The sequence below is a fragment of the Fukomys damarensis genome, unplaced genomic scaffold, assembly GCF_012274545.1.
Source record: "Fukomys damarensis isolate Sample0158 unplaced genomic scaffold, DMR_v1.0_HiC HiC_scaffold_3, whole genome shotgun sequence".
Classification (NCBI taxonomy): Eukaryota; Metazoa; Chordata; class Mammalia; order Rodentia; family Bathyergidae; genus Fukomys; species Fukomys damarensis.
In genome coordinates, this window is record NW_022900915.1 from 34,390,711 (window position 1) to 34,415,464 (window position 24,754).

General features: G+C 38.0%; 1 protein-coding gene and 1 long non-coding RNA gene across 8 annotated transcripts in view; one reads left to right on the forward strand and one right to left on the reverse strand.

The window, feature by feature from the left end:
- The window catches only part of Fam172a (family with sequence similarity 172 member A), a 348,439-nt gene extending 330,511 nt beyond the window's left edge, over positions 1–17,928 (forward strand). For 5 of the 6 annotated variants that reach the window (XM_033767668.1, XM_010637189.3, XM_033767678.1 and 2 more), the window contains 2 exons: positions 11,262–11,352; positions 16,487–17,928. In XM_033767668.1, the coding sequence (XP_033623559.1) occupies positions 11,262–11,352; positions 16,487–16,541 (146 nt within the window). In that variant the 3' untranslated portion in view covers positions 16,542–17,928. Of the gene's footprint in view, positions 1–1,851; positions 2,234–11,261; positions 11,353–16,486 lie in introns of those variants that run through there. The other variant, XM_033767672.1, reaches the window with a different exon arrangement.
- On the reverse strand, positions 1,914–24,143 carry LOC104871334. 2 transcript variants are annotated; one of them, XR_004518609.1, is made up of 3 exons: positions 21,979–24,143; positions 11,535–11,649; positions 1,914–1,990 (listed from the first exon to the last, which is right to left on the reverse strand). It is a non-coding gene; the product is annotated as an uncharacterized LOC104871334 (long non-coding RNA). The 2 variants fall into 2 exon arrangements; XR_004518608.1 differs by lacking the exon at positions 1,914–1,990 and adding an exon at positions 11,256–11,422 and having other exon boundaries at positions 21,979–24,142.
- Positions 24,144–24,754: the final 611 nt, after the last annotated feature.

Sequence of the window (24,754 nt, forward strand, 5' to 3'; positions counted from 1 at the left end):
CCACTGCTCTTGCCACTTTCTGAAGCAGTTCTGGAATTCCTCTTTCATGAGGGTCTGTAGTTGCACTGTCCAGGCTGCCCCAATGTCCTGAATCGATTCAAAACCTTTACCTTTCGTGATCATTTCTGCTTTGTGGGAGAGCCCCAAGCTTCATGGTGTCCGATCCAGTGGATTTAGACGCACCATAATGTTTTTAAAAGTCTTCCTTTCTGCCCAGAGTTTGTCTCGGTGGTGCCACCACCTGCCTGGCAAGTTCAAGGACCCAAGTTCGATCCCCAGAATTTAGACAAAGACAAAAACAAAAAATAAAAAATAAAAAAGTTTGCCTTTCTGTTGGACAGCACTCAGCAGCAGCACTCAGTATGTTGTAATCATACTTTGTAAAAGACATGGAAGAGGACTTCAGAAAGCAAGAATAACGATGGGATAAGTGAAAGGGAGAACTTTAAGGAGGATTAATGGCAATGTGTCTTTTATTATAATAGCTTCAGTTTCAGCATTTACCATGTATTTCAAGCATACCTCATGTCGGTGATCAGTAAAAACCTGTAACATAACACTAAATCATGTGGACTTGTGGGAAACCACACTGGTTTTTATTATAACTTTCTAATAACTTTATATGACCAAACATGGGAAAATCTAGAAAAGTAATACTTGAAGTGTGCTTTAAATTTATCTCTTAAATACTGTTGTCTCAACCACATTTTTGGCAAGAGTCGAATGTTGAATTGAAGACCAATGGCTGGGAATTTAGCTCAGAGGTTCTGCTGCCTGCCTCGCAAGCACAAGGACCGGAGTTCAATCCCCGGTACCAAAAAAAAAAGAATTGAAGGCCAGCTCCCCTGGTGAGAGCCTTCAGTGAGCATGTTTCCCTCATTTACCAGATAGGCTGGTGATGTAGCTGGTGTTCTTCAAGAAACATTAGAAACCTAATTTAATATCCCATAGAAGGCCATTCCATCTGGGGGAAGAAAGCTACTTTTTACTTATCTGATGTGGTTACTAACCACTCAGTTAGTGAAAATATACCAAAATAGGAAGCATTGTTTTAAAGAAAACAAGTGTGCATTTGGTAGCAAGTGTGCTTAGTATTGTTTTTAGTAGGAGGGTCTCTGTATTAGTTCTCTGTGCTGAGGTAACTGTATCAAAGTGTGAAATGCAGAATCATTTTCATTATATTCATAATATATTCCTCGTGTAACATGAATCAATTCTATTTTGATGCTACTTACCATAAGGCACAATTTGGAACAAGGCAGGTATATGTCTTGGGCCCTTCCAAGACGCACTGTTACTGCGTGATTTCCTCAAGGGTGAGATATAGGCCTTGTTTTTCTTCGTATGCCCTCTCCCTAAAGTATCTGACATACCTAAGACACTCGGGAAATATCTGGAGTGCAATGAACTACGCTCTTAGAAGGTTACCACACAATCTGAATTCCCGAGGACAACATTGTACCGAAACTACAGGCGTGGATCGTTTTACCGTGGAACATCTCTGTTGTAGGACGCGATCATCATATCCACTTTTGCAGTATATTTTCTGTTGACTGCTGACAAACAATAGGACATGTCCGTGAAAGAGGAAATGTGAAAGGCAAGGTCTGATTCTTCCTACACAACTTCCCTGCCGCCCTTCGGCCAGTAGCCTAATGCATCCGTCTCACTGCGTTATCTGGTTCCCAGTGTCCCCACATCCTGTAGTCTTTCAGAGAGTCGTAGCAGAGGCCAAAGGAATGCGGAAAGGGTGCAGTTTAGGCGGAAGTTGCTCCCCTGAGCTGGGCTGGGAGGGAAGGAGGGAGGGAGGCCTCGGCCCCTGTGGTGTTGATGTCCCGTTCACCCTCTCAGATCTGCAGGTGTGGGAGTGTTAACTCGCCGCTCTTCTCAGTCTTCTCCCTGACATACGGAAGCCGCACTGTTTCCAGAGGCTCGTCTTCCCGTCACAGTTCACACTTCCCGAGGCATGGCGCGGGCAGGCAGCTAACCCCTGGCGAGGAGAGAGGACGACAGGAGCAAAGAAAAAGATGTGAACAGTCCCCAACCTGAAGCAGCTTGCTAGCAAGGCATAGGCTTGACAGCCTACTGAAATGCAGGGCTTCACCACAATTAAGTTCTTTTACTGTACAAATGATTATACAGGGGCCTAAAAGCAGCATCCTGAACAAATTCCAGAAATCTGCCATGTATCGTTACAGGTAGCATTGGTTGGTCTTTTGTTTGGGGAAATAAAAGAAAGATATGTAGAGTGTTGCATTTCTGTTTATGTCTTTTTAAAATCTGCCTCAGTGAAAAGATATGTTAGAAATCAAAATAACGAAGTTTCTTACTTCCTCCTTTTACTACATTTTGCAAAAATAAATCTGAATAATACATGGATCCTTAATATTTCTGTGGACTATAAATAGCTCTTTTTAGTGAGAATGTTATTAATACAAAAGGCAGAAAGCAGCACTGAATTCAGTTTTCAACCAAACACACAGTTAAAATTATGTTTCCTGTATTCTGGGAGCTTTTCACAATCATATTTTTTATGATCTTTTCACTGAAATGATTAGGTTACTGAGAATAACAGGCTCATCAGCAGGTTAGAAGCAAAATGTGTATTATCTTGTCATTTTTACTGTTTAGAATTTAGCACCTACATTTTTCTGAAAAGCATTTAAAATTTTTTGAATATTTTTTATTTTTTCTCAATAAAATAGTCTTTTCTCTGGAAAACTAACACTTGAAGAACTTGTCCCAGAAAATGTCTGTTACTCGTTTTTAATTCAATTCAGCATGCATTGGGCTCCCGCTGTTTCAGAAGACTTTACCAGTCAGCCAATGTGTGTTGCACGCCGATCCTGCCTGAGGCGCTGTTCTAGGCACTGTGAGGGGACACAGCCTTGGAGGCAGCAAAATTCGTGCTCTGAAGCCGAACACATATTAGCCAGAAACGATGGGTAATAAATAAGAAAGCCAAGAAAGGCTATTAATTAAATTCCCCAAAAAATAAATGATGCCATGCCCTGGGAAGCATTAAGGTGAACATTTGATAGTCGTGGGATGAAAGGCAACCGGGGGTGGAGGAGGTGGAGTCTGGTAGTGATTCTCCTGCGGCTGAGAACACCGCGGGGCCTCTGCAGATGTCCCCATTTTGAGGCTGTGCGGTTCTACTGCAAATGCCTTTGATGTAACTATTTGAAAATACGGTGCTCTCTTTGTGCTACAGAGCAATCTTCCATTACTTTATTGTTTTCTCAGGAAAAAGTAAATCTGCCCCCCTTCCTCCACATTAGTAACTCATTTTAAAGGATGAAACGTCCCCCTCGCTGGCCAGTGCCTGCACACTGAACTTCGGAAGAAGCAGATGCTGGGCCGCAGCTGAAAAGTCGCAAGTGCCCACTCTGTACTCCCCAAACAGAGAAAATGGGAAGGTGATGTGGGATTGAGGACTCCAGTATTTAATGCCACAGTCCTTGAACAGCGTGAGAAAGTAAGGAAAATATACATGGGAGTCTGTCACCGTCACTTGCCAATTCTGTGATCTTCCACAGTTCATTTGAATCCTGTGGACCTCATTCTGTGTTTGTAATTTAGAGATGATGGCTTCTGCCTTACTAGCCTTACTAGTTTGTTTTAAGTACAGACTGATAATACGTGTGAAGATAACCAGAAACAGCCACCTGTTGTACTAGTCCCTGTATCGTTCAGTGGAATTATAGTACCCGAACATTCCAACAACGGATCCTTGGTAAATCTAAATGCAAGCAAAGGCAAGCAGATGTCTTATGAGCAAGTCTCCTCAGAACCTTTCACTTGGAAATTAATATTGTGAGAGTACAACAGTGAATTAGAGTAGGAATGAATGTGTTATTTATATATGACCAAATAAAACCATCTAATTTATGCAAGTTGTACCAAAATATTCAAATAATAATAGCTGCTCTCATTTTTCAAGCAGGCCTGTGTGCAAAGCACATGCTTAGACTTTAATCCTCAATGAGTAATTAAGAAACTTACACAAGGGCATAGCTAGTACAAACATTTTACATTAAAAGCGGTTAGCACTGAGAAGTGTGGCCTAAGAAATAGTCACTATTATACCCTTTTGCTTTCTCCTTTCTTCAGCTGCTGTACCTCTAGATTCATATCTGTCTTACCTCTAGATTAAAATTTTCCAAAGTATATTTTGTACAATAAAACCCAGAAAACTATCCCAAGACAAAATCATTGCTTAAATATGTTTGGGAAATGGTACACAACTGAAGTCTTCCCTTTTCTATCTAGTGTTCACATGCTGATGCCTCTGAGAAAGGCTGCAATTAGGAGCCTTGCTAAACTTTGGCCAGGGGCTTTGAATCAACCTCCGTCAACATTTTTGAGAAGGCATGGTGGTGCCTGCCTGTAATCCCAGTGCTCAGGAGGCTGAGGCAGGAGGATCTCCTGAGTTTGAGGCCAGCCTGGGCTACATAATGAGTTTAAGGCCAGCCTCAACTACATAGTGAGACCCTGTCTCGAAGAAAAAAATCCTTGAGTTCCACCGAACAAACTTTCAGAAAGATTGACTATTGATGACTTAACTAGTACATGCAGTAATCATTTTGTCATCCTAGTACCAACACACCTAGAGCACCACCATTACCTTAAACTCCATGTAAAATTGTTAGAAATATAACATTCATGTGGTAATTTTGCTAAATTTGTTCAATTTCCTAGATTATCTAAGGTAATTTTCTCCCAACTCTGCAAGTAGCATGACACAATAAAGATGACAGATATCCAAGTCATTTTTCCATCTGAGAAACAGTACCCTAATAGATTATTGAATGTATTTTGTTACTAAAATTATTGTTTTGATTCTTAACATGTAGTTAAATCAGTAATTGTAAACTATTTCAACTTGGATGGAAGGCCAGTACTGGCAAGAACAACTGCTTTCCATTTCCCTTTGTAAAACTAGGAGAAAATTAAAGATTGATTCATTTAGTCCTTCCATGAAGGAATTTTCCAAATTAACAGTTATTTGAAACTTTTTTTAGTCAGGACAGCTTAGTGCCAAACTGTATTTGAACTGCAAGTATTCTTTGTATCAATCCACATTAAAAATTCTATGTTGTCTCCTTTTATTCATAGAAAACATTACCTATTTTTCTTACTTCATTGTCATATATCTTGGTAAAATGTCATAGAATTTTAATTATTATTATGTGCCCATTAGTTCTGCCACCTTGGGATGTAATGACTCATATTAAGAGTCTATAGAATAAAAAAGGGTTGATGAATTTTTACTGGACTGTCCGTTTGGGACTATAATTTTCAACATTCTCTGGAAACTATGCCAACCCTTCAGCAGTAAAGTACTCTCTGTCATTGACAAGTTCACAAGTACCACGATTGTCTACATTACCTGAAAATGTTGGCCTTAACACCGTATCGATCTGTCAAATTTTTCCTTGAAGAGCCACCAAGGGTGCATGATTAGAATGTCACAGTTTTTATGGCAAATTGCTTTGCAATCTTGATAGCGTTGCTTTTAGATTGATCTCTACAAATTAGTAGATGAATCTATCTTTTCAAGGTAGAAACACCATCCAATTGTAAGCATTTTTTTTTTTTGCTAAATTTAGATTATTGAAGGTTGGGGGGGGGAAAGACTGGCATGGAGTTGTTACCTTAGTTTTTCCTGCTTCCAAGAGGGTCTAGTTCATGAGTAGGCCAATGATTTTGCATAAAGATGAAAAAATATGTCCCAGGGCAATGTTTTTATTCAGTGATATGAATGAAATATTGTTATATGTCCTTGTAAGCTCTGATACCTTTATCATTGTTTGAATTATTGAATATGGTACCTTTTGTTTTTATTTTTAGATATAAATTTTGCATATAGTAAAACGATCAATATAGAGAGCAACTGAGCTGAGGGTCTTCAGCTGCTCTCTGAGTGCTGAGCAAAGCTAACTCTCGAAACATGAAGTACCAGAGACATTTCTTGTCTACAACTGTGACCTTCAGCTCAGGTGATGTGTGGAACATCATGAAGCTCTCAGTGGTCCAGATAACAAATCACAGCATAGCTACTTCTGAGAATGTGACACTTTCCATATTCTCAGCAGAACACAATGTACTTAACTTTTTTAACCCACCCCTAGCACTTCCCCCTTGAGACTATAAAATAAACAAGCTGATCAGGCACTGGGTCACAGTTTCTCCATCACAGGGCTGTGTCCCTCCTGGTCCCAGCTTTTCTGTGTGTGTGTGTGTGTGTGTGTGTGTGTGTCTTCTTTTCTCCATCTCCCATTGCCGCCTGCTCTCCCACCCCTCCATCCTGGGGCCAGGTCTCAGCTTTTCTGTGCTGGTTGCAGCGGATCAGGTCTTCAGTTTTCAAATTGTTGGGTTCTGCAACATGCCTGTACCCACGTCTTAGCCTTTTTGTGTGCGTGCTGCTGTAACAAAATGCAAGCTAGGTAGTTTGTGATGAACAAAAACTTAGTGGCTCACAGTTCTAGAGTTTGGGAAATCCAAGACCAAAGGGCGTTCTTGGCAAGAGCCTTCTTCCCGCATCATTCTATGGCTTAGGGGCAAAGAAAGGGCAAGAGCACAAACTCTCAGCTTCGAGCCCCTTTTATCATTGACATGAATACATTTGTGAGAATGGAGCCCTGTCTTTAGGTTCCACCTCCCAACACAGTTGTACTGAGAATTAAGTTTTCAACGTGTATTCTCAGGGACACGTTCACCCCATAACAACTCACTGTAGACACCATCCTAATGCAGATCTGAGCACTTCGCTCACCCCTAATATTTTTTCCTTAGCTCCTTCTAGTCAGTTCCCTCATATTCCTTACTGTGTCATGCAATTTCTGTTCTAATTTTTATCTCCACAGAACTTTTTCCTTTGTTCTTAAAGTTCACATAAGTGGTATATATGTCATATGCTCATTTGTGCTTAAGGTTGTTCACCTAATATAATGTTTGCAAGATTCATCCCAACCGACATATGTATCACTACCTCATTGTTTTAAATTACTAAATGTCATTCATTTTGTGAGTATGTCCCAATTTGTCTAGCCATTCCTCTCTTTTGAAAGAGGGTCTCACTGTGTAGTTCAGGCTGGTCTTGAACGCACTGTGTAGCCCAGGCTGCCCTCAAACTCAAGGCGATCCTCCTGGCCCAGCCTCCTGAATGTTGAGATTACAGGTATGCACCACCAGGCCAAATCCCATTTTTCTCTTAATGGACAGTTGGGTAATGTATAGTTTTTGGCTTTTATGAATAATTTCATACATATTCATGTAGATGTTTGTTTTCTCTCGTGTCAATAGCTAGTAGTGGGAACGCTGAATTATGGTATGAATGTATATGCCTCATTTTATTAAAAACTAACAAGCACTGAATCATGGTACACTCATATAATCTCAGAACTTTGAAGGCTAAGACAGGAGAATCATGATTTCAATGCCAGCCTGGGCTACATAGTGAGTTCAAGGTCAGCCTGGACTACATAGTAAGATCTTGTCTCAAAAACATCATTCAATCAGACTAAATCACAGCAACAAAACTGTCAATAATTTCCCAAAATAATTCTACCATTTTATATTCATATAAGAGTTTGAATTGATCCCCACCAACATTTAGGTTGTAGTCTTTAATTTTGGTTTTAAGTGGAATGACTCCTCCTTTTAAATTTCATGTAGTAATGGACATGGTTGTTTATGTCCTTTATCCCATTATTTGTCCAGTCAGATTTTTTTGTTTTTTAGATTTTTTTGTTTTGTTTTGTTTTTTGCTCTTTCTCCTTTTCTGTGTTCTTTTGACTTAAATATCTTTTTATATTTCATTTTAATTGCTCTGAGGCCATTTTACTTAGGCCTTTGAAAACTCTTTTTAGTGGTTTCTTTCAGGATTTAGGGTTCATTGATTCATCCTAATCATGTCTGCTTAGGGTTAATATTGTACAGCCCTATCCTTTGCTGTATTATTATTATAAATATTTTCTCTCGTATACTTGTAAACCACGCCATATATTGTTAAAGTTTTTGCTTTAAAGATTCAGTTTTGAGATTTGGAGTATAGCTCAGTAGTAGTATGGATGAGGACTTGGGTTCAATCTCCACCATATACCAAAAATTTGTTGTACTTTTGAATAAATTAACAGCAGAAAAAAATTCATCTTTAACTTTTACTCTCGTATTTATTATTTCTGGTCCTGGGGATTTCCTTGTAGATTCACTTTTTGGTGATTTGCACTACAGGCCTATTTACAACACATTCAGTTTTTGTGTATCTGCAGATTGCTTTATTTGAGTATTTTCATTTTAATATTTAAAAGATATTTTCTCTGCTTATTATGACTGGTAAGAATATCAGTGATTTCACCGGGAATTTAGCTCAGTGGTTCCACTGCCTGCCTCGCAAGTGCAAGGTTCTGAGTTCAATGCCCAGTACAAAAAAAAAGAAAAAAGATTATCATTGATTTACATTTTCTTCTTTTTACTTGTGTGTGTTTTACTTTTTTTCCTGTAACATACAGTAGTAATGACATTTCTTTGTTCTTCTGAACAAATCACTTATGATGACTATCGTAACAGTACGCTTGTGATTCTTTTCTACATTTCATATTCTAATTGCAGTAGATTAACTGTCTCTAATCTTTGTAGTCTGTGTAGTAAACAATATTCCTTCTGCCATTAGGAATAGAGAAATTGGGACAAATTAAAGTTAAATAGTTTATCCAGAATTTCAAGCACATTGATAGAGTAACCAGAAATAGATCTTAAATTTCAAGCCCCCTCAGTTCAGCTGTGTACACAATTTTTAGCCTTCAGAATCAAAGTATGCATTTAATTCTATATTTTCTAATGAGCATAGAAAAATTATCACAGTTAAATATAAGCCTCAAATATTTTGGAAACTTCACTTTAATCACTGATTTCTATCTCTTCTCCATGAAATCTCTTTCTAAAACTCCTAGTAAGTAGAAAATTTGACTGATTTTAATTTTACTACAGTTAACCCTCGAAGAACTAATATCCAAATAGCAGAAAAACATATGTTGAGATAGCAAGTAATTTCCTTCTTTGGGAGAGTTGAAAGCTTTATATATTAAATGCAAAGCCTGAGGATGTAATATAATCATTCAATTGTCAATACGTAAACTTAGTCAGGCATATTTTAGATATATCCTAAGTTTTTGCTAAAAGAGTTTACTTTAAGAAAATCACAAAATATAGTGATAAAATTGGTCTTCTCTTTCTGAAGTTTCAGATTGAAATTAAGTAAAATCACCCTAGAAAGATACCAAATAAAACTTTTAAAATTCTATAGAAATGTATAAAAGCAAAAGGAAATGATCATTAAATCTTAATAGTTTTCAGTGTGTGAACCTGGACTAGATTCTCTTCTAGAGAATAAAGAAGGCTGAAAGGACATCTGGTAAAACTGACGTAGAAATAGTAAAGTCCCAGATAATGAATCAGTGGTGAAGCTGTGTTCAGTAACTACTGTGGCTTCCAAAGAGAAGTCCCTTGTCGTTGGGAAATGCATACTGAAAGGCATAGCATTTACAGTCTGCTCTCAAGTACTTTTAAAAATATGTATACATACATATATATATATATATATGTGTGTGTGCTTACAGTGTGAAAGAGCAAATCATAAACATGATGCGTTTTGTAAAATGGTGAGTCTGGGTAAAAGATAGAAGTTATCTATATTAGGGGCCAGGGATTAAGCTTAGTGGTTCCACTGCCTGGCACAAAAAAGAAAGAAAGAAGTTATCTATATTGTCTTGCAACTTTTATGTAAGCTTGAAATTATTTTTAAATAACTTTGTTTTTAAACTTAGTACTCCTGAGTTCATTTTTTAGAATATTATATATTCAACTTCATTTTTCATATATCATTCTGAAGTATCAGAATTATACCAGTATATATCTGATGTATCACTATTTTTTTCTAAAAGAGAAAGTTTAGATTCTAGCCAAAAGAAAAACTCCATGTTTGACTTTTAAAAAGTAGACTACTCATTGTGATGAACTTAGTTATGGAGAAATATGAGGAAAATATTCAATAAGCAGAGAAAGTTTTATTAAGAAGGAACTATTTTAAAAAAAGAATGAACCTTGTACAAATGAATTTCATTCCAAAGTTGTTTTAAATAAGAATTGCTTATAAAAGTAGCCACTTAAAGGGTGTGTATTTAGCACCATATGTAACCCTGTAATTCAACATCTGTGAACATTTCTAGGGGTTTAAAATTTGTAGAATCTTGCTCTGGGGCCTAAAGCTTCAACACTTAAGAGGTTTCACCAGAGACCTAATAAACAGGATTTTTTTTTTCTTTTTGGCATGTGAGGTGATTAAATAACATAAGAATGACTGTGGCAAAGCAAATTATGGGATGTGAAGATTGACATTTTTCCCTTGTGAAAACAATTTTCATTTAAACTTTTTAATGTGCCTTGTGAGAATATTTCAGTCACTTTTAGGGATAAGTTTTTCAACTGAAGAGCACTACTACTACATAATGATTCATCTTATTTGTCTTGCTATCTAATTTGATAAGATTCCAGTAAATGATATTCTTTTTAAATATATAGCTATGTGTTGTTCTGACTATGAAATTGCTCATAATAGAAGAAAAATTCTTAATTCCAGTTATGAATATTAAAAGTGACTTTTATTGAAATACTTGTTTCTAGAACTACTTTTTTGTTTGTTTCTTGAACAGGGCCTTGCCTATGTGGTTCAAATTGGCCTGAATTTATTATGTATCCCAGGCCAGCTTTGGACTCCTAGCAATCCTCCTGAGCCAGCCTCCCAAGTACTGGGATTACAGGCACACACCATGACACCCAGCGAGAACTACTTCCTTTGTTCTTTTTCTTTCTTTCTTTCTTTCTTTCTTTCTTTCTTTTTTTTTTTTTGTATGAGGTTCAAACTCATGACCTTCTGCTTGCAAGGCTGGTGCAGTGCCACTGAGCTAAATCCCTGGCCCAAGAATTGCTTTGTTTATAGTTTTGTTCACTTGTCTGAATAAGTTAGATGTTTCCTCTGTGATGGTAAAACATAAACTGCTCTCTTTGGATCAAATGAAATTCTGAAATAATGAGAAGTATTATTAATTAAAACACAATATTTTGTCTCACATAAGTAAAACACAAGTTGAAACTTCAAGTTTAAAATTTTTCCATAATTATTTTAGATACTACATTTCAGTATCTTGAAGGTTCATCCTCCCTAATTCCGAACGTTTTCTCCACTTCACCTTTAACAGTAAGAAACGTGTCGTATCCAGGCGAACATGTTTCACCAAGACTGGTGTGCTGCCCCTCATCCTTCTGTTCGTTCTCTCGTGTCAGAAAGAGGTACAAGTTATAGATAAGTGAAAATGGTGCTGGTGTCGCCTCCTGTGTCCGAGTCTACAAGCTTGCTGTGCTGTGTGGGAGTAAATTACTCTTTTAAAAATACTGAGCTGAAACGGTTACACAGAAACCTCATGTTTAGGAAATGACCTATTGATTGGCTGTCTGAAGTGAGAAGCATTCACCTTGAGGTTCTTTTCTCCAATAGTTTTGCTTCATAGCTTTTCAGAGATTGCTGTCCATAGTCAGCTGAGAGCAAATGCTCATCTTCCCACATTCGAGACGTGCTCAAGGTGCTGCCTTAGAGAAAAGATAATGTATGGATATAAAGAAATACATACACAGGTTTCTTGAACATATTTGGTAAACTACAACATTAATAATGTCTGTATCGCGTTCACTGTTTTCACATCATATGCGGTGCCATGTAGCATCCTTTTATTTGGTGACATGGCTGCTATGGTAACTACTGTGTTCTGTGCACATCTTGAAAAACGACCAGGAAAACTAGATCTAAAAATAGGTTTTCATCGAGCTTCATAAGAAAATAGAGGGGAGCATGGAGGAAATGTAGGTCTACACAAATTAAATAGGAAAATTCATCAAACGTTTATATTATCTTTTTGAATGTAGTACACTGTTGACATTTCAGTAAGAAAAATGCTGTCCAGTTGGGGCAGCTCTGCTAAGTCATCCAGATGCCCTATTCTTTGATCAACAAGGGGTAACTGGATTCTCCTGGAGTTTTAAACAGTTCAGTCTATAGATGGGAAGGTGTTGTAGAGGGAGTATTGATATATATATTGGCATATGTATAGGACATTTATCCTCATTTTGTAAAATTTGGTTGTACCAAACTGGCTTCTGAAAATGCACATTGGCGTACCATTTATTTCTCATTTCTTGTTCTAACTCAAGAAATAGACACACTAAATCTCCTTACTCAATGAAGAAAAAAATAAGCAAGCAATCTTCCTTAAACTGATACCATCAACTGGCTTATGTTCTAGTGGCCCTGTGCTCTAGAGTTTGAGATCCTGTGATTTGAACTCTGCTAGCTCAGCAAATATATCGGGAGCCTGTTAAGGATCAGGCACTGCTCTGGCAATAGGAATAAAGGAGCAGGACAGAAATAACCTCCGCCTTTGTGCAGCACATGTTCTTATTCGCGAATCATTCTGACTTTAGAAGGTGTTGGTAACCTCTCTAGAGGTCAGCTTCTTCAGGGAAATGAGGATGAAACCACAGTGTTCGAAGGATTGTTCTCAGGTTACGTGAAGTGGCAAAGGAAGATGCTTACTGAGGTACCGGAGACGTAGCAAACACTAAGTTAATCTTAACTTTCCCCGTCAGTGTGACTGTAAATGTCCTCTGTGGAGTAGAAATAAAATGATAGTTGCCATCTACCTACAGTACTGACCAAGAATATATTTGAGAATCTTTGAAAAAATAATCTCCATCCCTTGAAAAAAGAAGTAAGATCTGTTATATTAATGTACCAATGCCCCAAGAATGCAGCCCTGATGTGCTGCAAACATGTACTGATATAAAATAAAAACTTAAAATGTTTTTAAAATATAAACAAATAATCCCTGTCCTTTGCTAGTTTATTAAGATCCAGGTAATAAGTCTCATTCTGATTTTAAAACACTTTTAGAAGAAAAGGACTTTGATAGCCTTACAAAGAAATTTAAACTGTTGCTTACAGCCATTATGTAGAGCAAAGAAATGGGAATAATATGTTCTTGACAAATTCTATTACACATATTACAAAGTTGCAGTGTTGAGAGCCCCCTGAGAGTGTAAATATTTACAAATTCAGAAGTAAATTTAACTCCAGAGGAAGAAAATTTAATTTCTTAAGCAATAATGAAAGATTTCAGCCGATGCTTCATGTGGACAATTGTAATAAAAGCCCATGTAGAGGGCCAGGGATTTAGCTCAGTGGTTCTGCTGCCTGCCTCGCAAGTGCAAGGACCTGAGTTCGATCCCCAGTACCCAAAAAAAAAGCCCATGTGAAAAGCCCAGTTATAGTTTTCAGATGTATTCTTAATCCAGTATGGTTACAGTAAAGATTAAAAGATTATGATGGTAAATAATTTTCATACCCCTTCCTAGTAGTTGTTTAATCATTATTATGTACAGTTTTTATCATAAATCAGTCGTTAGTGGAACTTCATGTTCAAATTAATTATTCATGAATTCTCTTTATTCTAATACTCTGTAATATTATCTGATATTAATTGGTCAGTCCTAATATGTTCTTGCATTTTTTCAACTAATGAAAGGTAAGAGCCAGGCATGTTGGTGCATGCCTATAAACCCAGCATTTGGGAGGCTGAAGCAAGAGGATTCCCATGAGTTTGAGGCCAGCGTTGAACTACATAGTGAGACCTTATCTCAAAAATAAAATTTTTTAAAAAATTAGTAAGTTATTATGCTCACACGATACATTTATGAATATATTATTTACTTTGAAATCAATGCCTTCATATATGTATTAGTGGTACCTTGTGAATGAGTACAGGGCATTTAAGAATTTTTGGTGTGTAGAAGGGGAAGAAAAACATTGGGAGAAAGGTCCTTGGGGGAAAAAACTGAAAATACAATGAAAGTACTACCCGACAGACTGAGGACAACTCTGGATCCAGAGACTGAATGTAACAATAATAGGCTCTTTCCATGTCACCTTAACTAGGGTGAAAAGCTAACACCATGTTATGAGCATAACGGACCCCCACTCGGTCCGTCTGACCAGGCAGGAGAGAGATGCCAGGGCTGTTCGTTGGTGGCTGAATGAAACTGCCTGGCAGAGCCTGGACTTCCTAAAGTGTGTTATTAAGAAATCAGTCAAAACAGAAAGTGCAGCAACTTAATGCCAGTTTTGTGTTGTTCCTTATAATTTTCTTTACATGCTTTTACTCATCTCTTTCATTAATGGTGGGAATATAGTTGAAGCTATTTCTTTATAGTGTAAAAGTTTTCTTAAATTTATAACTGGAAGAAATTTTAAAATCTACAAATTAAACAGGAAAACACAAAACTGAAATGCTTCACACATGGTATGATTATTTATGTAGAGAATAAAACCCTAAGAAGATTGTTAGGATACATAGGATAATTCAGAAAGGTTGCTGGATATAAAATCAGTATACAAAAAACAAATGCATGTTTATTTATCAATAAGTACTTAAAAGTAAAATGTTCTTTAAGATCCAATTATTGTCCTACCAACAAATGTGTAGTAGTAAAATAATTAAAGATAGGGGCCAGGGATTTAGCTCAGTGGTTCGGTGGCCTGCCTTTCAAGTGCAAGGACCTGAGTTCAATCCCCGGTACAAATAAATAAATAAATAAATAAGTAAGTAAAGATGTATGTTAGTAGATTTGATCACAGCATAGTAAAGGCCCTAATTCTCCCCAAATCAAAACACTAATGCCAGCCATACTTTTGTTTCTTTCATCTTTTTCCTTCTCTCCTCCCCTCTCTTCGCCTTCCCTTCCCTTTCCTCCTCTTTTCCCCTTCTCCTTCCTTCCATCCTTCCTTTTATCCTTTCTCTTTTAAGAGATGTAGATCTTGCTGGCTTCCCTTAAACTCCCAGGGTCAAACAGTTCTCCTGCCTCAGCCTACAGACATGTACCACCACTACCATGACCAGTTTCGCAAGATTTGTGTGTCTGTGTGTAGTACTGGGGATCAAACACAAGACCTTTACACTGAACTACATCCTCAGCCCTTTTTTTATTGCTATTATTTTATTTTGACCCAGGTTATCACTAAATTGCTGAGTTACCTAGGCTGGGCTTGAACCTGTAGTCTTGCCTCAGTCTCCCAGAATGCTGGGATTACAGGTATGAACCACCACACCCCACTTAGCAAGATTATTTTCTTTCATCTGTAAAGTTCTAGAGTTCCAAACCTACTCACTTCAGATGTCATCTACAAGTTTGCATCAGTCAGCCCACCTTATCTTGATAATTCACTACAAAGACTCACAGAACTGACAGCTATTGTATTCACAGCTACTGCTCATTGCAACAGAGGGCACAGAATAAAATCAGCCAAGAAAGAGCAAACAGTGCAGGTCCGGAGATGTTCAAGCTAGACTTTCCCCATCCCCTTCAGTCAAATCACGGACAGCACCATCTGCTTAGAGACTGAGAATACACGTTGAGTATTGCAAACCAGGAGAGCTCACCAAAAGCATTCTCTCCAGAATTTTCCTTGAGGCTCAGTTTCATTGACACAGTTGGCATCTGTATGGCAGGATTTAGTCCCTAGGGCCTCCAGAGGTCAAAGTGAAACTACGTGACCTCAAAGTCACTATGGAACCCAGGCTGGCCTCAAACTCCCAGTGATCCTCCAACCTTAGCCTCCCTAGTGCTGGGATTACAGGCATGCACCACTGCACCTGGCTGCTTCGGTAGCTTATAAGCAACAGAAATTTATTTCTCACAGTTCTGAAGGCTGGGAAAATCAGGGTGCCAGCAGAGTCAGTATCTGGTGATGACCTGCTTTCTGGATCAAGATCAAAGTCTTTCACTGTAGCTTCCCAGGGCAGAAGGGACAGCGAACTCTCCGGGGCCTCTTTCCGAATGGCACTAATGGAGTACATGAAGTTTCTCCCTCACAACAACCTAAGCACCTCCCAGAGTCCCCATGTCCAAATACCATCTCACTGGGGATTGGATTTCATTATATGAATTTAGCAGTGGAGGTAGGAGACACAAACACTTAGCCTGTGTCACTTAATATTGTGAACACAGTGGCTCTCCCTAGATTGTCCTAGAATAGGTTAATGCAATTCCAAATCATTGAGTGATTCAGGTAATCTATAATAGCTGTTTTACCACTGGCCTCTGGCCTCCTTCTAGTGGCTACAAGCAGAGGTTTATGCTTTTAAAGTCTTACGGAGTAATTTTTGAAACTATTCTTTGGATATAAACATTCATACATAATTCATCCACGGTATTCAGAATACCGGTAGCACTAAACTATACAAATTTGCATTTTATCTTCCATAATCTTCTGTTTTCTTCTTAAATTTCAAAACAAGAATCATTATCAAAAGTTTACAGAAACCAATAGCCAGTTTCTGTTTCTATGTGTTACATTTTTTTTTTTTTCTTTAAACAGGGATCAAACGCTAGTCCTTGCACCTATGAGGCGGGCAGTGGCGCCAGTGAGCTAAATCCCCGGCCTTCTATGTGTTATGTTTTAATAATACTTATTAAGCATCAGTTGTACGGTGAATTCTGTTCAGGACTGTCACACAGCATACAACTGTCATTCTGTCACAATCCTAAATAAACCTTTTTAAAAATTTTTCTTAGTTTATTGATGAGCAGAGAGACAGGGGTGGAGGCACAAAGGAAGAACTGTATTTCTTAACTGTAAAGGCCAGCATGCTGTTCAGAAATTGGATAAGGTAGATTTATTAATCTGTGCTGAAGGTGAGTAAAGTCTGACCCCAGCCTTCAAAAGATTTGCATAAAAACATCAGCTCCGGGAGAATTTTGTAATCACTAGGATAACAGATGTCCAGTTCTTGAGATTTGGCTTTAGAAGGTAGGGACTGGGGCATTGCCTTCTAATATTAAGACAGAAGATGATACAGAGAGACAATACAATATGTTGAGTAAATCAGGATTGTTTTAAAGTCAGGGGTCTTAAAAATTTGAAAATGTTTAAGAAATGTCAGTTTAGCTGGACCTGGGAGGAAAGGGGAAACTTCCAGATGAGTAGAGGCAATCGTTACCACAGAAAGCAGGCTGGAGCTAGAGGATAAAGGCTGTAAACCAAATCAAGGTATTCTACATAATATGATCTATAATGGAGAACCATTGGATAATACTGAGCAGAAGAAGAGGTCTAAGACACAAAGATACTTTAGAATCCTTCATTTGTTAGCAAGGGTACAAAATAGAAGGGAGAAGAGCAAACAGTGAAAGGAGTTATGAGTCTGGATTCAAAACGATACATTATTAAATCTAAGTAGCAGAGGGAATGGGAAATAAGAAAGACTAGAAAAACTTTACTGAGGTATAGTTGTCAGGATTTGTTAACTCATGGGATGGTAAAGCAGCTAACGGGGGAGAGCACACGAAGAGGACTCAGTCTCTGAAGTAGACTAGCAGAAAAAATGTGTCCATTCATAGAAATGAAGAACTCTGAGATGGGCGTGGTGGCGCGTGCCTGTAATCTCAGCACTTGGGGAGCTGAGGGAGAACAGTGCAAGGCCAGCTTGGGCCACAACGTGAGCTCCAGCTCGAGACCAGTCGAGCTACACGACAACACTTTGTCTCAAAAACCAAAACAACAACAAAATAAAACGGTGGGGTAAAGAACTGAATAGAAAAGCTTAGAGAATAAGCACCGTGCTCCATACTCCTGTTTGCAGACATGTTATGCTATGACGGTGTATTCTTCATTCCGACTCCTTACTACCTCCAAAGCAATCTTCTAAGGGATGAAAAACCAGAATCGTCTACATGTATGACAGGAGCAGAATTGTTAGTAAATGGTGTCCTGTTAACTCTTACTTTTTTATTCACTACTTTGAAATATTTTACTAGGCTCTCTTTGGATTCTTATTGCATATTATCATCTAGGTCTTAAACGTAGATCTTGTACCCACTTTGACTTGATCTTTGTGTATAGTGTAAGATGTGGATCCAATGTCCCCATTTTGCCTGAGGAAATCTAGTTCTCCCAATACCATTTATTTAAGAAATAGCCTTTTTCCATGTGTCTTCTTGGTGCCTTTATCAAAATCGGTTGCCTGTATATGTTTGGATTTATTTTCAGTCTGTCTTTTCTGTTCTGTGGTTTTTTCTGTTTTCATGCGAATACCATACTGTTTTGAAGACTGTAACTTCCTAATACAATTTTAAACCAGGAAAAATGACGCTTACCACATTGTTTTTCTTCCTCAGAATTGCTTGGGCTAGTTAGGGATTTTGTGGTTCTGTTTGAATTTTAGGGTTATATTTTCTATTTCCGTGAAGAAGTCCATTGGGATCTTGGTGGGGACTTGCCACAACATGGGTGGACCTGGGGAACATTGCACTAAGGGAAAAACCCAGGCATGGAGAAATGTTGCACGTGATCTCATTTGTACATAGAATCTTTTTTTTTTTTTTAAGTCAAATATAGAGGGGCTGGGGATTTAGCTCCGCAGTTCAGTGGCCTGCCTCGCAAGCACAAGGACCCGAGTTCGATTTCCGGTACCAAAAAAAATAAATAAATAAAGTCAAATATAGAGAGGTTATAACAGTGGTTACCATGAGTAGGGAGAAGTGGAAGAAATAAATGTAGGTCAAAAGATACAAAGTACCACATGAAAAAGACTAGAGGTCTAATGTACAGCATGAGAAATATAGTTTAAAAAGCTGTGATGTATTTAGGATTTTAATTGATAAGTAGATGTTAGCTTCTTATGTCACATTTAGAAAGCTGCAGTGAGATAGATATGTTCATTTGCTTAACTATGGTAACTATACTATAGTATCCTATGGTATCACTTTAAACTTCTCATATACACAAAAAGTATGCTTAAATAATACTGACGTCAAATAAAATGCCAGAAGAAAATGAGAGGGAAACTGGCAAAGGAGGGCTTTTGCCCACACTTAGGCTCAAGTCTCCAAAGGGAAAATGTATCTCTGGGAGCCAGGTCTTGTGGCAACTCTGAAAGTAGAATGTGAACCAGGAATTCAAACCAGAGAAAGCACAACTACACTAGCTATCTGGGTTCAGTGAACATCGGAATAATAAAAATGTATGCTTTTTTACTGACTGGGAACAGGTTGATTACTAATGAAAGATCTACCCCCAGGTTTGGTGTCAGAGACATAGCTACTAGGGCTGTCTACTCCCCCTCAAAAATAAGTTAACTGGGCTGGGGATTTAGCTCAGTGGTACCGCCACCTGCCTAGCAAGGGAAGGGTCCAGAGTTCGATCTCTGGTACCAAAACAAATAGATTAACTTCCGGTGTTGTTGCTAAACAAAGGACAGGCTTCCCGAGAAGCTGCAGATGGTCCCCAAGTTTCCACCCCAGATTCCATTCCTTTATTTTAGCCTCTGTCTTTTAGGTCATATATGACTTCAGTGCCTTTAGGGCTGCAACACAATGCCTTCTGTGACGCGCTGGCAGCCATGTCTGAGATGGAAGGCACAGGCCAAATCTCCTAACTTAACAGGCAGCACGGCGAGCGCTTCCCTTGCTGGTCTTGAGCACCTTCCGTTCACCACCGCCCAGTGTGGCCCTAGCCCTTCTAATTTGTAGGATCTCTATTAGGAGCCATTCTCTATTCAAACATCATTAAGTTTGTATTTTTAATATTATATTCTCCTTACAAATTCTAGAATTCACTTTTCGATAAAAATTTAGTAGTTATATATATTTCTTTTTAGAAAGCACATTATTTTTCAGCGCTCTGATATTTCTCTGATTCTTTATAACTTTCTAAAAATAACTGCTGGTGAGCTCATAAATTCATTAGCTAATCCCACTGGGACTCAATAATGCATATTACAGACCTCCTGATTTTTATATATTAGATTCTCTCAAGAATTCCCTTACCTGTTATTATCAACATAGCTATATTGACAAGGTCTTCATTACTTCCTAATTGCCCATACTTCTTTTTCTTGTTAAAGATCAATTTTTAAAATCAAGCCTTGTCATTTTGAAAGTACCATAGACATGTTACCCTGTTAATATTAATGTGTTTCTTTTTCTCTCTAGCTTCTTTCCTCCTTTATCATGAAAACTCACAAAGTTTATTCATTACCTTTTGCTTTAGAAATGCATTCTTTTTAGGTACTGGGGTGCATGTTGAGAATAAAAGAGCATATGTTGGCATTTATCCCACTGAAACAAAGATTTTTAAAGATCCTTCACATTTCAAGATGACTTTGTGAATAGTGATATTCCATATTCTAAACAGAACCTAACATGTAAATTATGCATAGATGGTTGATTATGCATTATTCTCTGACCTGTTGGTCTGGAACCATGTAAAATAAAGTGACTAGCAGTAATTGGAATAGTGAATGACTAACCAAGAAATTCTTCTGGTTTATCTTTTGGTGGTATGTTATGCTACAGGCTTCCTGTCATTCTGTTTACTGTTTTTTACTTATTGTTCATCAGTAAAATTCATCTCTGACCAGTCTGATTCCTCTTTGTGTATGTGTGTGTGTGTGTGTGTGTGTATGTGTATCTGTGTGTGTTTGTACATCTGAAGAAAACATTTGCTTTCTTAGAGAATTATTCCTTCTATTGAGGGAATCATGAATAAACTAAATAAAGTACTTCTTCATTTAAGAATATCCTACTTCAAGGGCTGGGGGTGCCACTCAGTGATAAAGCTTGTGCTTAACATGCATGAGGCCCTGGGCTGTCTCCAAAACCCAAACAAACCAAAATTCTATTGACATATAACTTTTCGAGACAACTGCTACATAAAATGGGATGTTACTTCAGAGTAGTTTACATCTGCAAAAACAAACATCAGGATTTGGGGTGCTAACTTACTAGCATACTTTGGAATCATTTTTGCTCCTCCTTCACCTCCCTTCAAAAAAAATCATAAGCACTGAGATCAAATACAGAGGGGTTTGGACAAAGCCAACTTGTAGGAAACATTGGGGTTGGAGTTAGGACAGGGAGAAGCGAGGGCAGTGTACATGGCAGAGACACTGTTCTGTTCTTTGAGCATTCTACTCTCAGTACCCTTTTCAACCATTTTCTGTTAAATTTCTAAAAGCTATTATATGACTATAACTTTCTTCTATGTCAGTTCCATTATAAGACACTTTTCTTAAATATGTAGTCTTTGGGGAAAACAAATTATACATTTCAGCAATTTGATCTTTCTCATATGATTTATAGTCTCATCCTTCATATTTAGGGTTTCTAATCCTTTTGACCATTTGTGCTGCCATTACTGCCTTGAAATTGGCCACAGTTCATTTTCTAAAACAAGTGCTAAGTCCAGGATAAATATTCAGTGTAGTATTTTAATTAGAAGATCCCCTTCCTCTTAGTTTTTTCACAGTGCATGACATCATTGACAAACAGGATTTATGGAACAAACATATGGAAAATAAAAGTAACTATTCTCTGCTCTGTAAAACATCAAAGAGGCAGAGTTCAAATTATTGAGAGAATTAGCCTGTAAGGTAATAAAACAGAATTATTCATTTTTATTTCAGCTGACCCTGATTATCTAAACACTTGCGACTATAACAGATATTACACAGTGCTTTTCCTATCATGAAATAAACTTCAGAGGAAAACAGTCTACTTACAAGATTGTTACATCACTGTACTGCTGTAGTCAATATACAAGAATAAAAGTAATTCATAATAAAATGAATATGCATTTCAATATTTAAAGTACACTGGCAAATCTACATGAGAAGGCGTAGTAATAATAGTCAGATCCTTGGTCCTGCGCCTGGAATCACCGTGAATCTGACAGCTCCAGATGCAGGGTCATCCAGCTATGCTTACTGGCTTAATTAAAGTACCGTGGGCAGTGGTACTGCACATCCACATTTTCTCAAAGGGCAAACCACTCCTGGTAATCTGGAAAGCACAAAGTATACCATATCTTACAATGTATAAGGTGGTTGCGCTCCTAGAAAATTCAGTATAGGGCCAGGGATTTAGCTCAGTGGTTCTGCCACCTGCCTCGCAAGCACAAGGTCCCAAGTTCAATCCCTGGTACCAAAAAGAAAAAAAGAAAATTCAGTATATATGAAAACTGTACAAAAAGTACTTTATTTGCAGAACAGATTCAAATTATAAGCCCATATAATTATAAATAGGCTTTTCAACTACATGAATAGCTGTGGAACACTTGAAAACCATGTGGGCTGCAGAACAATTCAACACACTGTTCTTCCCTGAAAATAATGGGAGGTCCACCCATCCCCGACCTCCCACCTGATGCCAACAGCCTCTTCCGGTCCACCAGAAGTATTCCTACCAGTGTCCAAAGTAGCTCCAGAGGTCACTGCCATCAAAGCACCGAGTGAGACTGAACCAAGCCAGTTTTTCCTAGTGACGCACTGTGACCCTTTACCTTTCACTCTTATACTGAATTACTTTTATGGATTAGGAAACTGAATTCACCCCAAAAGGAACTGGCTGGCTAGAATATGTAAGCCTGCAATGCAAAAGAATAGAGAAATCATTCCCTGAAAACTGGCAAGCGGTTCATGTGGAAAAACACTTTACTCCCTACTTTGTGTAGGTGTCTCTGGCATAGGAAAATGGGAATTTGAAAAGTGGAGAGGAGTTCACAGCCCATACATAGGGGAACTTTTGATAGGGGTAATGTTGGGGTAGAGGAAAGAGCCTGCCCCCTTGCAAAGCTATGTTTATCTCTTAAATAACAGTGCTAAATGGACTGGTTTTCCCATTGCAAGTCATTCGTAAATGGGTGCTTCTGTATTTACTTGAACTTCAACCCCTTCTATCTTTTTACAAGCACATAGTTTAATAATGGCTTAGTGTTTCTATATTGATGGAATAAATAGCACAACTCTTAACTTCCCCTAAAATGATGTCTTTTTTAGTACTACAAAGCCACTCTCAGAAGTTTCCATTCATTGAGTGCTGTCATGGGTAGATTTTCATATTAGTTTGTAAATATTTTCATTGGGCTTTATCCCTGAATTTTTAAATGGCCTCCAAACATGTTTGAAATGTGTACATGCAGCCCAAGATGGACCTGCAATTATCCAACTTTCATGTGCTTTTTAAAAAATTATCAAAGATAGATTTCCAAAAATTTAGAAAAGATATTTTTGTATAAAATATTCATGCTGTCATTCCTTAGAGAATTCTACGTGTACACACACACACACACACACACACACACACACACACACATCATTCTCTGTAATCCAGTTGGTGACCTACCTTGCTTACTATCTTTGCTCTTACCAATTCCATTCCTCTGACAGCCACACACACGCTGTTGTAGGGTTATGTGGAGAGCTAGTGCAGGTATTCAGTTATCTCCGGGAAGTGGTCTTTTCATCCTCGGAGTAATCAACAGAGAGTCATCATAAGCTAAAACTAAAAAGCTTTTGTGGGAATTTTATCACCAGGGAAATTTGTTCCTCCTTCAGAAAGACTATCACCAGGAAAAAAGAAATAAAGGAGTTAAAATCACTTCAGACCATTGACTTGTTAAATCCCTCTAGATGCACAGATTGAGTTAGCTTTCAGGGGGCGGGAGGAATTATAAGAGGACTTCCCCGAGAAGGCTTACAAAGTGATCATAGCCTTGGTAACACTCGGAGGTGTGAGTGTGATCACTGTAGAGGAAATGCTAAGTGTGGCTGGAAGCTTGGGAAATGGGAAGGAGAAGAGACAATTGGCACCTCTTCTTTTTCTTTTTTTCTGGCTGCTTGTTTCTGGAGGTGGGTGTCGTCTGAGAATGCCCTTTCAAAGAAAAAAATACAGTTGAGTTTTTTAAATATTTTATCATTATGAGTGCACTGTAGTAGTTGTTGTTGGACTGGAACTCAGGTTGGAAACACTACAGGGATACTGATATTTCGTAAACCTCTCCAGAAACTAAGCCTCCTTCTAGATAGACCCACAAAATTTTATTTAAAATAGGCAGGTCTGGGAGTGTCTACAATTGCTCACTTATGTTTGGAGAATATGAATGCTTCCAAATTCAAAAGGATCCTTTAAGACTATCATTTGAATAAATAAAAAATAATAAAGTGTCTGGATGCCCCATATGTCCTAAATAATTTGAAATTGAATACATCCATTGATGGATATATATAGTATTATATATTTTTTTCTGTCACTAATTCTATTAGAAATTGTGAGAATACAGTTCAGCACATTAGGCTTTAACAAGATAAACCAATGATCATCCTTCCTTTCCTTCAAATAATTTGAATTTTGCCTGAAATGAGTAAGAAAATAGAGAAATGGCCTCATTTTTTAGTCTGACTACAGTAGAGTTGGGGGATATTTCTCAAGGGTTTGACTTCAGAATTGGAGCTGAGTTCCAAAATGCATGCTCATGAGGCCAGCCCAGAGGAGAGGTGGCTGAGGGCACCTGTGAAGGGAGGGGATCTCTAGCAGGGCCGGCTCACACAGATAAGTCACATGCACAGACTGTAGCTTTCTGCTCTCTGGCCGACCAACCACAGCCATAGCATCCTTATTGTTGTAATTCCCAGATTGTGATACTGTCACAAAACTGTTGCTAGGCAACAAATGTGGTTACCAGGTCTCAGCGAATAGCTGAAGGGGAAAGCAATGTGTTGCACCATTGTAGAGTAACCATAGCAATGACCTACTATTACAGACTAAAGAATTATCATTAACAATGTTAAAGTATCAGACAGAGGCCTTG